Source organism: Salvelinus sp. IW2-2015, linkage group LG37 (genome assembly GCF_002910315.2).
Source record: "Salvelinus sp. IW2-2015 linkage group LG37, ASM291031v2, whole genome shotgun sequence".
Classification (NCBI taxonomy): domain Eukaryota; kingdom Metazoa; phylum Chordata; class Actinopteri; order Salmoniformes; family Salmonidae; genus Salvelinus; species Salvelinus sp. IW2-2015.
This window is the reverse complement of record NC_036876.1, coordinates 2,098,113-2,108,732: the sequence shown is the minus strand read 5'-3', so window position 1 is coordinate 2,108,732 and position 10,620 is coordinate 2,098,113. Positions and strand designations below refer to the sequence as shown.

Genomic DNA, 10,620 nt, shown 5'->3' with positions numbered 1-10,620 from the left:
TTTCCTCCCTAGTGTAATTGGGATGGACGGGGAAGACCACATTACAACCCTTAAAGAACTACGGTTGTATGGTTGTACTACGATGGCCTGGATCAAGAGGAACATATTCTCCTCAAGGAACCATTCATGTTCTCGTTCCAGTTACAGAGAGATTATGATATGTTCTATGTGGAGGCAGTTGACAACAAGAAAATGACTGTCTTTGCCTCTTATGAGGAGCAGGAGTGAAGCCATTTTTGAGGAGTGATCAAACCTTGTTTTTGTCTGCTGTGTTAATTGTTTCAATTGTTAATTGTGTTGTTTAGTAAAGATGACGTAGAAGTCACCCAAGTCTCTGATCTCTTTACTGGAGCTGGTATAACTTAATGTACAAAGCACATTCAGCTTGTCACTATGTCTATATGGTATAGTTTGTCTCCATTCTCATGAGGAAAGTAAATAGCATTATAAATCAGGATAGGTAGTAACTGTGTATATATATATATATGCTCAATTAAATAATATAATTACAAAGTTGTAACATTTATCAACACAATTTTAACAGTACATGACATACATAACAAGTCTGTTGTTCACTGCAACAATATCAGTAGCTTGTCTCAAATATAGCATGAAGCAAAAAGTGTGACAACACATGTGCTGGTACCACTTTACATCATATTTCTTAAGGTCTTCAAAAATGAAATATGTTTGTATTCAACGTGTGCCTTGCACAAACGTGTGTGTTTGTATTCAGTGTGTGACTGTCAAACCTCAGATGGACAAAAAAAAAAAACGGCGGGTGGGGTCAAACGTCTGATTCCGCCCACATTGAGCCCGGCCCGATGTTTGACTACGCCCACATTGAGCCAGCCGAACTGCACACTGCAGTCATGGGTACTTGGACTTTTTTGCGCAGCCCTTGACATTTTTTGGGGGAGAACTGAAACCGGAAGTTGCAATGCAACACTCACGTCTGGGCTCGAGTTACTATCTAACTTCGACCAGCTACTTTTGGTTCATGTCCTTTGCAGATGCCACATTACTGACAAAAGTTTGTACATATAAAAACGATCTGTAAACGAGTAAAGGTAGACCTAAAGTAAGAATTTAACGTGTAAATGTTCATTCATAGTCGTAACATAGGGTTTGTACGTTTACAGATGTAATTTAACGGTTACGTTTCATGTTTCACGCATCGCTTTTCTTACAATCCTAACAATTTCCGTATGGACAATCTACTTGCACCCGCTGCAAAACACTCCGACCTGGGCGCCCGGGACATATTAATCGAATCCCCTCAAGAGTGCCGTAAATCCACGGATTTGGGGATGATCTGGACGTACAAAATCTGGACCAATAATATACGTCTATTTTTGGGCCACCTCAAGGCCAGGGCGGACCATATCTAAAGTTCAAGCAAATATGATCAAAAGATAGGCGTCAATGCGTGCATGCAGTGTAGCCTACTTATTCTCCTCGATCGACTGATTTGCTCTTTCTATTAGGGTCAACGACAAAATATTAGCCAGGCTACTTTATAATATGGAAGTTTTCAAATACCCTGTTTTCTTCGAGTGCCAGACTCTGGACACGTCACAGAAAAATAGGATAAAAAAGTACTTTGAAGTTCGTCGCAAATCTGGTGGCGGAATTTGTGGACCAGTAGAATCAGTTGGTGACAAAGTCTACAAGATCGCATTTATTGACCAGACAGGTATGAAAATGTTTAGGCCAAGTGATTGAATATGGAGTGTATTTCCACCATGTAACCTAGTCTTGCCAAAGCCGGTTCATAAGTTTGTTTTTCAATATGTTATTCTACTTGTTTAATATGTATTATTTGAATAGGGCTACACTTGGGTAAAACAACAATATTTAAACTTTGTAGTAGGATTTGTTGAATCTGAATGTTTTTCAGACATATACAACAAATAAATATGGTATAGTCTTAAGTTTCACTTTCCCATAGCCAGGCTACGCTTATGCAGACAGGCGCAAATGCATTACTTTGGCTTTTCATTATATTGATTCATTCTACAGTACTTTATCAATCTAAAAAGTAAGAAACTTGTTGTTTTAATAACGTTTAAGATGATTTAATAACTTTATAGATAGATATACATACACATACAGTATATTACTTAATAGATTATAGCACAACTCCTCCAGCCTATGTAGCCTTAAACTCTTCAAGTCCTGGAGTGAATGCAAAAGGCTTAACAAATAGTACAACTTATTATTATTGTTTGTATTGTTATTACTAGTACTACATGACAACAACAACTCATTATGAGTCTGTATCTCTTCCAGTCCAGGAGAGGGTACTTCAGAAACCTAATCATGTGTTGGTGTTGCCTGGGGGACCTCTCTCCCTCACTCTGAGAGACAGCCTGGAGACTCCACCCACAACAAGCTCCCCAGTCAGCAGTCAGGAGGTGAGGCCAGACTAAACAGACACAACAATACAGAGTCACATATCACCATGACCACAATGCACTGTTGTTGTATTTGCACTGTTAGCCCACACTTGGATGTTTGCCAGTTTGTGACGTATAAATGTATGGTTTTGTTATATTGAGGGAATAGTCATTTTAACTAAATAGAACCACGTTAAAGTAAACTGAAAAATACCACTCCGCTAGAATGGAGAATCATCAGATATCCCAGAAGTAGTTGTACGGTTTAACTGCAATAATAAATAGAAAGATAATAAAATATTGTTGTCTTTACCACAGTGAAATTACCCTGCAATGACTCACTTGTTTTCCAAATCTAGAGTCACCACTCCCTCCCGGTCGAAACATCTCCACCTGGTGGTCGAGAACATGTACTCCATCGTCTGAGCACAGGGAAGCAGGAGAAGATCAGCACCACCTGTCATCTGGGACAGGTCCAGCTCCGTCTTCTAGGCAAAGTGATAGAGAAGGATCTAGGTGAGGTTGTTCCAGGGGTGAGGGTGACATGCCTTGACTCAGCTCAGCTGGTGCTGCACGGCTATGCAAATGAAGTCCAGACAGCCAGACAGTTGGTTACAGATAAAATCTCTCTGGTGCTGGAGCGTGTGGTGCCTGAGGTGTCCCTCCACCTCCTGTCCTTCCTGAGGGAGAAGTATGGGAGGCCTGGGAACCTGAGCAGTCTGCTGGGGTTGGGACTCCATGTGGAGGTAGAGCTGGGGGACACAGAGCTCCATCTGTTCTCCCTCTCCTCTGGGGAATTGGACCAGGCTGAGAAAGATCTACTGGGGGAGTTTGGGGAGGAGAAGATTGACGTGCTCAAAGGTGCCCTCTCGGCTGAACTGAAGTCTAAGCTTGAGACGAAGGTGAAGGAGCTGAACCAGAGCAGATGCAGGGTGGTAGCCAGGTACGGTCCTGGGTGTAGAGTGCAGCTGCTGGGCCACGTGAAGGAGGTTCAGGAGCTGAGGGAGGAGATTGGGGCCTTTCTGATGGACAGGTCCAGTGTGAGAGTCGTGAGACACCATCAACAGATTCAGGATGGCGTAGTCAGCGAAGCAGGCACCGGATCAATACAGGAGGAGACGGTCGCAGCCACCAGCTATCGCCTCCGGCTGGGAGTGCAGGTAGTGGTGCGTCAAGGTGACATCACCAAGGAACGGGCGGACGCCCTGGTAAATGCAGCCAATGAGGACCTGGATCATGCTGTGGGCGTGGCTGCAGCTCTGAGCCGAGCGGGGGGGCCTGAGGTACAGCAGGCCAGCAGAGATCTGGTTAGGCAGATAGGGAGAGTACCCACAGGTACAGTGGTAGAGACTACAGGAGGGAATCTGCCTTGTAAGATGCTGCTGCACGCAGTGGGACCAGTAGGGGGCAGCGTAGGTGGGAATGAGCGTCCTCTGCTGGAGAAGACAGTAAAGGCAGCTCTGGATCTGGCAGAGACCATGGAACTCCAGACCTTGGCCATGCCCTGCATCAGCTCGGGGATATTCGGTGTTCCTCTGAAGGTGTGCTCTGAGGCCATAGTCTCTGCAGTGAGGGACTTTGGGAGGGAACAGCGCATCCTTACCAAGGTCACTCTGATTGATATGAGTGGAGAGGCAGTGAGAGCCATGCAGGAGGCCTGTGATAGGCTGTTACAGGGGAAGAGGGAGTTTTCTGGGTGGGAGGTAGAGTCCAGCACCACCACTACCACTACACATGCTCCTCAGAGAGACACCACTGCTGCCTCCGCCAGGGGACCAGCCGCTCCAGAGGTCTGTGTCCAGGTGGAGATCATCCAGGGAACCATAGAGAAACAGCAGGTGAGAGAGACACACTGACATGGCCACAGCCTTGATTCAACATTCTGTGAATTATGTTGACTTCATACTGACCCAATGTTCCCTTTCTCTTTCTTTTCTTTTTTCTTTGTCTCGCTCTCTGTCCGTCCGTCTTTCTGTCTCTATCTCTCTGAAGGTGGATGCCCTGGTGTCCCCCATGGTTGGTAGTGACCCTCTCTCCTCCCGTGTTGGTAATGTCTTGTCTGAGGCAGCTGGACCGGCGCTGATGACAGCATTTCTGAGGAAATCAGGGGGACGGACTGCACCTGGTGACAACGTCCTGGTGGAGAGACTGTCTGGTCTCAGCTCTGGCCGTGTCTTCTTCCTCAGATGTGCACACTGGGACAACAACCCTCAAGGACCAGCAGTACAGGTGTGTGAGTGTGAGTGTGTGTGTGTGTGTGTGTGTGTGTGTGTGTGTGTTGTGACCTTTGAACCTCCATTAACCCTTGACCTCTGGTCCTCTCTCAGGCTCTGAGGCAGGGTGTGAGGAAAATTCTGACGTCTTGTGAGAACCGGGGCTTCCGTTCTGTTGCCTTCCCTGTAGTTGGAACTGGTGTGGTTCTCCAGTTCCCTGACAACGTGGTAACACAGGTTCTGCTAGAAGAGATCCGTAGGTATGAGCAGAACCGAGCGAGCAGAACCCCTTTCCTTGTCCGCATTGTCGTCCATCCCAATGACAGAGATTCTACCAAGGTGAGCAGAGACTTTTGAAGAAGGTCTCACTCAGTGCGTTGGGAAAAAATCCTTTAACTTCAATATGTTTCAGCCAGCTATTTTATAATACTTCCATACATCCATAATTACAGATTTTTTTCAATATTAACAGTTATAGTCCTTCATTGCAGTTGTATTGTTTGTTCTAATCTACAGGCTTTTCAGACTGCCCAGAATGCTTTGCTTCTCAGAGGGTTCGTATTAGGCACTCGACCAGAGCAAGGTGAATTACAACACTTCACCCCCACCTTTAAATCAAATACATTATTAGTATATGATTGATCCATTTCAAGTTATAATTATGAAGGAAAAAGGAAACCGCACACTGCTCTTGATAGTATCACTGATATTTAATAAGCTTACGTATCGGCCTCACGGTCTTCGTCAGTGCAAAAAGCGTGAGGCCGATACATAAGCTTATTAAATATCAGTGATACTATCAAGAGCAGTGTACGGTTTCCTTTTTCCTTCATCTTGTTCAACTGTTGCTTTGCACCTGCAACAAAGATTGCTCAGATGTGCGAGTGCCTTTTGAATTTTAAGTTATAATTCTGAACCCTCCCTATAGACATCAGGATTGTGCTGCTGGGGAAAACCGGAGGAGGTAAAAGCAGTGCTGGAAACACCATCTTCGGACAAGATGATGTGTTCCTCTCAGACAGTTCCTCCACCTCCGCAACACAGATATGTGAAGCTCATACCAAGAACATCAAAGGCAGAAACATCACCGTGATTGACACACCTGGATTCTTTGACACTGACATCCCTGAAGAGGAGCTGAAACATAAAATAGGTAAATGCATAACAGAGTGTGCTCCAGGACCACATGCCTTTCTCATTGTACTGAAAGTTGAACGGTACACAGTCCACGAGAACGAAGCCGTGGCGAAAATCGAGACTTATTTTTCACCAGAGGCCTTCAAATATGCCACAGTCCTCTTCACTCATGGTGACCAGCTCAATGGTTTGACCATTGAGAAGTTTGTCCAACAGAATGCTGAACTGAACAAGCTTGTGGAGAAATGTGGAGGCCGCTGTCACGTGATCGACAACAAATACTGGAACACCAATCAGCAGGGTCGGTACAGCAACCAGTACCAAGTAGCAGAGTTACTCAACACCATAGAGAAGATGGTGAGAGATAACGGAGGAGGGTTCTACACCAACGAGATGCTCCAAGAGGCAGAGAGATTAATACAAGCAGAGATAGAGAGTCTTAGGAAGGAGTTAAAAGGCCAGATGTCAGAGGAAGAGATGAGAAAACAAGCCAAGGAAAGAGCGAGGAGGAAACTCCTGATCAAATTGTCGGGGATAGCAACAGGTGCAGTGGTAGGAGCTCTACTTGGGGTTGCAATGGGGATAGGGATCCCACTTCCATTCGCTACAAAACCACTGGTTAATTTAGTCAAACGTCAGATGGAAGCTTCAATGACATTAGGGCCAGCAGTCGTGACAAAGGCAGTACTTGCAGCAAAGAATGGGGCGACCATGGGAGTGAATTCAAAAATAGGTGCAGGGGTAGGCATAGCTGCAGGAGTTGTCGTTGGGATGGCCGCAACAGCAGGAGCAGTAGGAGGAGGGATAGTAGGAGCTACTGCAGCAGAGGAGGCAGAGACAGTACAGGAGGCAGCAGAGAAAGCAGCCAGTGCTGTCTACCATGAAGCAACACGTCTTCATGACCAAGCAGGACACCTTCTGCTAAGGTACAGTAACTCTAAGTAGATGAGATATTATTATTATATATATTTTTTACCTTTATTTAACTAGGCAAGTCAGTTAAGAACAAATTCTTATTTTCAAAGACGGCCTAGGAACAGTGGGTTAACGACAGATTTTTACCTTGTCAGTTCGGGGATTCGATCTTGCAACCTTTCGGTTACTTGCCCAACACTCTAACCACTGGGCTACCTGCCGCCCCACTCAGTGAGCTGTACTCAGCCATAAGCGGAGGAAAATGCTCACCCAGAGGCGGCACTCCTAGTGTACAATAGCTGCTTGTCCAATATATGTAGCTGCTTGTCCAAATATATATATATATATATTTCATAGTTTTGTAAAAATCTAGGGATACGGTAGCACATAGGGCTGTGGCAGTCATGAAATGTTGTCAGTCGGTTATTGTCATGCAAAAGATTGCTGGTCTCACTGAAATGTACCATTAATTAACATAAACATGTTTAGCATTTGGATGCCTCCACTCATACCAGCTGCATACAAGCCACTGATGTGCACTTTTGGAACATCTACATTTAAAAAGTTTAAGTCCTATTATCTATTTTAGGAAGGTCTATATAAACATTATGATATGAAGAAAATGTATTGCAGAAAAACAGAATGTTATCTGGCTATATGCTCCATCTGGCTATGCGCCATACCATAGGCTGTAGGCTTGTTCATTTAGCCGACAAGATATGCTTGAATCCCGTTTCAATATTTTAGAACATATGATTTTATATTAAGATTAATATAATTGAACTTAGCCGAATAAAATAGATATGATATTTGTCATATTCTGGAGCGAGTGCGCATATGAAGTGGCTATGTTGAGCATAAAAGTGATCATTTGAAACAGGTCCTAAAGAGTTATATTGTACAAACCTTAAAAATCAAAGCATATGGGTTGCATGATGCGACTATTGGCTATTGATGATTTGAGAAAGTCGCAAAAAAACTTGCGGCTCCGGTACTTGCCTGTGGCTGCACAAGCTGTTCTCTCATCAAGTGATCATATTTTTATTTTGTATTCTTTTTTTCACCCTCAGTTTAATCTTGCCCTTAATAATATGTCAAATTAACTTTGATTTAGAATGGGCCATTATCAAATGGGCAGGAACAGAGGCAGGGGGGAAATAGTACGTCGTCAGTATGCACTCGAATAGCGATTAGAAGCCGCTTTCCCGAAGGTTTTTATTTAATTTTTTTAACTCATGAGACAGGCTACTCGGTTATTTCACCCCACACATCAACCACTAAACAGTCGAGCTGCGCGACAGGTGATATTCCCCCCAAACTCTGTATGCTATGGGCTCTCCAACCCTGTTCCTGTAGCTAACAAGTGCTTAATTTGGCCAACCAAGTTAATTCTGTTCGGAAAATTGATAGTACCATGTTTTAACAATGAAAGATAATTCATTAAACTGTTGACAGCCTCTCTCAGCGCGCTCCAATAAGGAATGAAGGAGAGATGGAAATGCACGGTGGTGAGATAGTCTGTAGCTAAAGGTAATGTGCCAGCCTATTAGTTATAAAACAAAAGCCCTATTACTAGGCTATTCAAAATCAAGTACAAATGATCTATAATTGTTGGCTCACTGAATTTGTATAGGATAGACCAATTATGTACCAAAGACATCTTAAATCAGTTTTTTATTGTTTTTATTGTTTTTCTGACATGTATACTATGTGGTAGGCTATGTGTTGTATAATGGCACAATCATTATTTAAATGCAGGGGTTTTTTCGGGCTTGGCCTCATATATATGAATGTTGTGTATGCATAAGCACTAATATGTGTGTTTTTGAATGAATCATCACCTTAGGGCTGTCCATTTCATTGTGTTAGGCTTTGAAACGACATCCATGTTCATGTTTTCCACTCAGTTTCAACCTGTCGTTGAACCTCTTTCTTCAAACTGATAAATCAAATCACATTTTATTTGTTACATACACATGGTTAGCAGATGTTAATGCGAGTGTAGCGAAATGCTTGTGCTTCTAGTTCCGACCATGCAGTAATATCTAACAAGTAATCTAACCTAACAATCACAGTGAGATGAGTTTTAAAAGCACATACTGTTTTGATGACTTTTAAAATGTGATTTTCGATTGCATTTGCATTGATGTCAGAGTGGTTAGAGGGACAATAGAGCGATCTGATGACCGTTAGCGAGTTGTGTACTACCAGACCGCACAAAAAAGGGATATTACCATGACTCAAAGGTCACATGGAATTTTACTGCGTTCATGACTCATGACAGCCAGTGTGGCGGTAATATAGTCACCGCAACAGCACTAGAAAATGATGATATCTTTTTTCTGGGCCATGACCATCCATAGGTTTATGGATCACACACCTGGATTATTTGTATTTTTTTTGAAATTTTATTTCACCTTTATTTAACCAGGTAGGCCAGTTGAGAACAAGTTCTCATTTACAACTGCGACCTGGCCAAGATAAAGCAAAGCAATGCGACACAAACAACAACACAGAGTTACACATGGAATAAACAAACGTACAGTCAATAACACAATAGGAAAAAAATCTATATGCAGTGTGTGCAAACGAGGTAAGATTAGGGCGGTAAGGCCGTAGTGGCGAAGTAATTACAATTTAGCAATGAAACACTGGAGTGATAGATGTGCAGAAGATGAATGTGCAAGTAGAGATACTGGGGTGCAAAGGAGCAAAAATAAATAAATAACAATGTGGGGTTGAGGTAGTTGGATGGGCTATTTACAGATGGGCTATGTACAGGTGCAGTGATCTCTGAGCTGCTCTGACAGCTGATGCTTAAAGCTAGTGAGGGAGATATGAGTCTCCAGCTTCAGTGATTTTTGTAATTCATTCCAGTCATTGGCAGCAGAGAACTGAAAGGAAAGGTGGCCAAAGTAGGAATAGGCTTTGGGGGTGACCAGTGAAATATACCTGCTGGGGCGCGTACTATGGGTGGGTGCTGCTATGGTGACCAGTGAGCTGAGATAAGGCGGGGCTTTACCTGGCAAAGACTTATAGATGATCAGGGATTAGGATTATGGACACATGTGTTCTTTACTTTTTGACTTCATTGAAATTATTATTACATCAAAGCAATAAAATATGACCCAATCATTGGACACAGAGAGTAAATGTTCTTAACATTTATTTTTATTTGCAGTAATGTATTTTCTGTAAAGCATGCATATTTCAATTTGATATATTAGAGAGAATACAGTTGAACACAAACCGTCTAAAGTGATTGATGGCCTATTTTATGTGTCACGTGGTTATGCCCGTATGTGTACATCCAGTCCTGAAGTTCTCACGCTATCGAGTGAGTGCTTATGTTTAGGGTAAAGCATGTTGTAAATACAGTATATTTGATCATATGTTTAATAATTTTCATGTTGTAAATTACAGTAATTATGTTTGATTAAATATTATTGTTCACTAACATTAAATTATGGTCATGACATGTTTGAGAAGTATTATTGAGAATTTACATTAAACTAGAGTTATATTTTTAGTTATTTACTCTGTCAATTTTTAAGTGTGGTATTTCTATAATTACAATTATGTTTTTTGTTGTATTGTAATATTTGTATTGTTTTTTTTCGTAAGTAATAATTCATGTGTGTTGATCATTATGGTTGTTGACTGTTTGTTGCATATTTGGTCAATCCAAAAACTAACACATGCATTACATAATTATTTTCTAGAAATGATAGGAGTAATTAAACAGTTGAAGTATATTTAAAATTGTAAAAGTGTATGTCATACCAATGAAATCTCATTCAACATGTTTTTGGTGATTACTACAAATAGTCATGTTTAGAACATGTCAAGAAAAGTTTAAGAAAATCAAAGTTTGTGCAATATTTTTTATTTCTAAATACTTTTTTGTAATATTTAACTTTTTAAAATATAAAATCAATGACTAAACAACCCTAAGT

General features: G+C 42.0%; 1 protein-coding gene across 1 annotated transcript; it reads left to right on the top strand.

Annotated features, from left to right (window-relative positions):
• Nucleotides 1–1,016: 1,016 nt before the first annotated feature.
• On the top strand, nucleotides 1,017–10,419 carry LOC111960014 (uncharacterized). The gene is made up of 7 exons (XM_023981881.2): nucleotides 1,017–1,696; nucleotides 2,293–2,417; nucleotides 2,759–4,237; nucleotides 4,392–4,628; nucleotides 4,727–4,951; nucleotides 5,129–5,195; nucleotides 5,541–10,419. The coding sequence occupies exons 1-7, from the start codon at nucleotides 1,525–1,527 to the stop codon at nucleotides 6,692–6,694; spliced, it is 3,459 nt and encodes a 1,152-aa protein (XP_023837649.1). The 5' UTR covers nucleotides 1,017–1,524; the 3' UTR covers nucleotides 6,695–10,419.
• The last annotated feature ends 201 nt before the right edge of the window (nucleotides 10,420–10,620 follow it).

What these genes read in the sequence shown, in the direction of transcription:
- LOC111960014 (XM_023981881.2), top strand. Translation starts at nt 1,525, where the DNA reads ATGGAAGTTTTCAAATACCCTGTTTTCTTCGAGTGCCAGACTCTGGAC. An exon ending in GAACCATAGAGAAACAGCAG is followed by an intron (nt 4,238 to 4,391) that starts GTGAGAGAGACA and finishes ATCTCTCTGAAG; the next exon opens with GTGGATGCCCTGGTGTCCCC. An exon ending in ATGACAGAGATTCTACCAAG is followed by an intron (nt 4,952 to 5,128) that starts GTGAGCAGAGAC and finishes TCTAATCTACAG; the next exon opens with GCTTTTCAGACTGCCCAGAA.